Source organism: Rhinoraja longicauda, chromosome 22 (assembly GCF_053455715.1).
Source record: "Rhinoraja longicauda isolate Sanriku21f chromosome 22, sRhiLon1.1, whole genome shotgun sequence".
NCBI lineage: Eukaryota > Metazoa > Chordata > Chondrichthyes > Rajiformes > Arhynchobatidae > Rhinoraja > Rhinoraja longicauda.
This window is the reverse complement of record NC_135974.1, coordinates 982,607-984,232: the sequence shown is the minus strand read 5'-3', so window position 1 is coordinate 984,232 and position 1,626 is coordinate 982,607. Positions and strand designations below refer to the sequence as shown.

The window sequence follows — 1,626 nt, the reverse complement described above, 5'->3', positions numbered from 1 at the left end:
TCTCTCCCTCTCCTCCCCTCTCTCCCCCTCTCTCTCCCCATGCTTCTTCTCTCTCCCTCTCTCTCTCTCTCTCTCCCCCCATCTCTCTCTCCCTCCCTCCCCCTTCTCCCCATCTCTCTCCCTCTCCCCCCCCTCTCTCTCTCTCCCCCTCTCCCTCCCCCTCTCCCTCCCCCTCTCTCCCTGTGCTCCCCCTCTCTCCCCGTTCTCCCCATGCTCTTCCTCTCTCTCCTCTCTCCCGTCTCTCTCTCTCTCCCTCTCCCCCTCTCTCTCTACCCCCCTTTCCCTCTCTCTCTCTCCGTGCGCCCCCTCTCCCCCCTCTCTCCCCCCTCTCTCCCCCTCTCTCTCTCTCTCCCTCTCTCTCCCCCGTGCTCCCCCTGGGTGCTGCTACTTGAGATCCATGAAGCGTATGTCCATGATGAGACACACGCCGTCGGGCAGCGGCCGTGGTGCTGGGGAGAGCACGGTGAACACCTTCCTGTCCGTGTCCACGCCGGTGACCACCACGAAGCCGGTGAGGCTGGAGTCGAGCAGGTGTGGTCCAGGTGCGGTCTGGGTACTGAGGCTGAGCAGGTGATGTGCCAGGTCTCTGCCCGCCTGTACGGGCACCAGCTTGAGCTGTGGGTCGTCCTGTCTGACCCCCAGTGGGAGGCAGGAGTCGGGCACAGCTGGCGCACCCACCCGCATGATCTGCACGTCGGCGAAGCGCACCTCGAATGCGTGAGGGAACAGGTCGCCGCTCGGCCCGTAGAAATACTCACGGATCCGCTCGTCGCGGCTCTCACGGCGGAACTCCTTGGAGCGCTCCACCGCCCCCGCCAGACTTGGGCAGTAACGCCGTCTTCACAAAGTGTGGCAGGTCACGCTTCAGCTCGTTGTACAACCGCTCCTGGTCCAGCACCAGCGCCACGTCCACCTCAAACGCACAGGCCGCGTGTAGCAGCGCCTGGTAACCCGTGCCCTTCACCCACCCACACGTGTTGATCACACATCCCCCCGCGTTGGCACGACGGGTACGATCACACCTCTGGTTAAACACCTCTGCCAACCGCGTGGTGATCTGCGGGGGGGGGGGGGAGGGGAGGAGAGGGCGGGGAGGAGGAGAGAGGGGAGGGAGGGAGAGAGAGAGGGAGGGGGGGGAGAGAGAGGGGGGGAGAGAGAGGGGGGGAGAGGGAGGAGAGAGGGAGGGAGAGGGGGGGGGAGAGGAGAGAGAGGAGGGAGGGGGAGAGAGGAGAGGGAGGGGGGAGAGGGAGAGAGGGGGAGAGGGAGAGAGGGGGGAGAGAGGAGGGGGAGGGAGGGAGGAGAGAGGGAGGGAGGGAGAGAGGGAATAGAGGGAGGGGGGAGGGAGAGGGAGGGGGGGAGGGAGAGGGAGGGAGGGAGAGGGAGGGGAAGAGTGAGGAGAGGAGAGGGGGGAGGAGGAGAGAGGAAGGGGGGAGAGAGAGGGGGGGAGGGGGGGGAGAGGAGAGGGAGGAGGGGGAGAGGAGGGGGGAGAAGGAGGGAGGGGGAGGAGAGGGAGAGCAGGAGAGAGGAGGGTGGGCAGGAGAGAGAGAGGGAGGGGAGAGATAGGGGGGAAAGTGAGAGCGTGTTAGTGTTACTTTCCTGGCCCTCTACACACCCCTCTGTCCCTCC

At 65.9% G+C, this 1,626-nt stretch overlaps 1 protein-coding gene across 1 annotated transcript in view; it reads right to left on the bottom strand.

Annotated features, from left to right (window-relative positions):
• Nucleotides 1-337: 337 nt before the first annotated feature.
• Nucleotides 338-1,626, bottom strand: part of clp1 (cleavage factor polyribonucleotide kinase subunit 1) — a 22,158-nt gene continuing 20,869 nt past the window's right edge. Inside the window, 2 exon segments of the mRNA XM_078418553.1 lie at nt 338-813; nt 815-1,057. Coding sequence (XP_078274679.1) covers nt 385-813; nt 815-1,057 — 672 coding nt within the window. The 3' untranslated portion in view covers nt 338-384.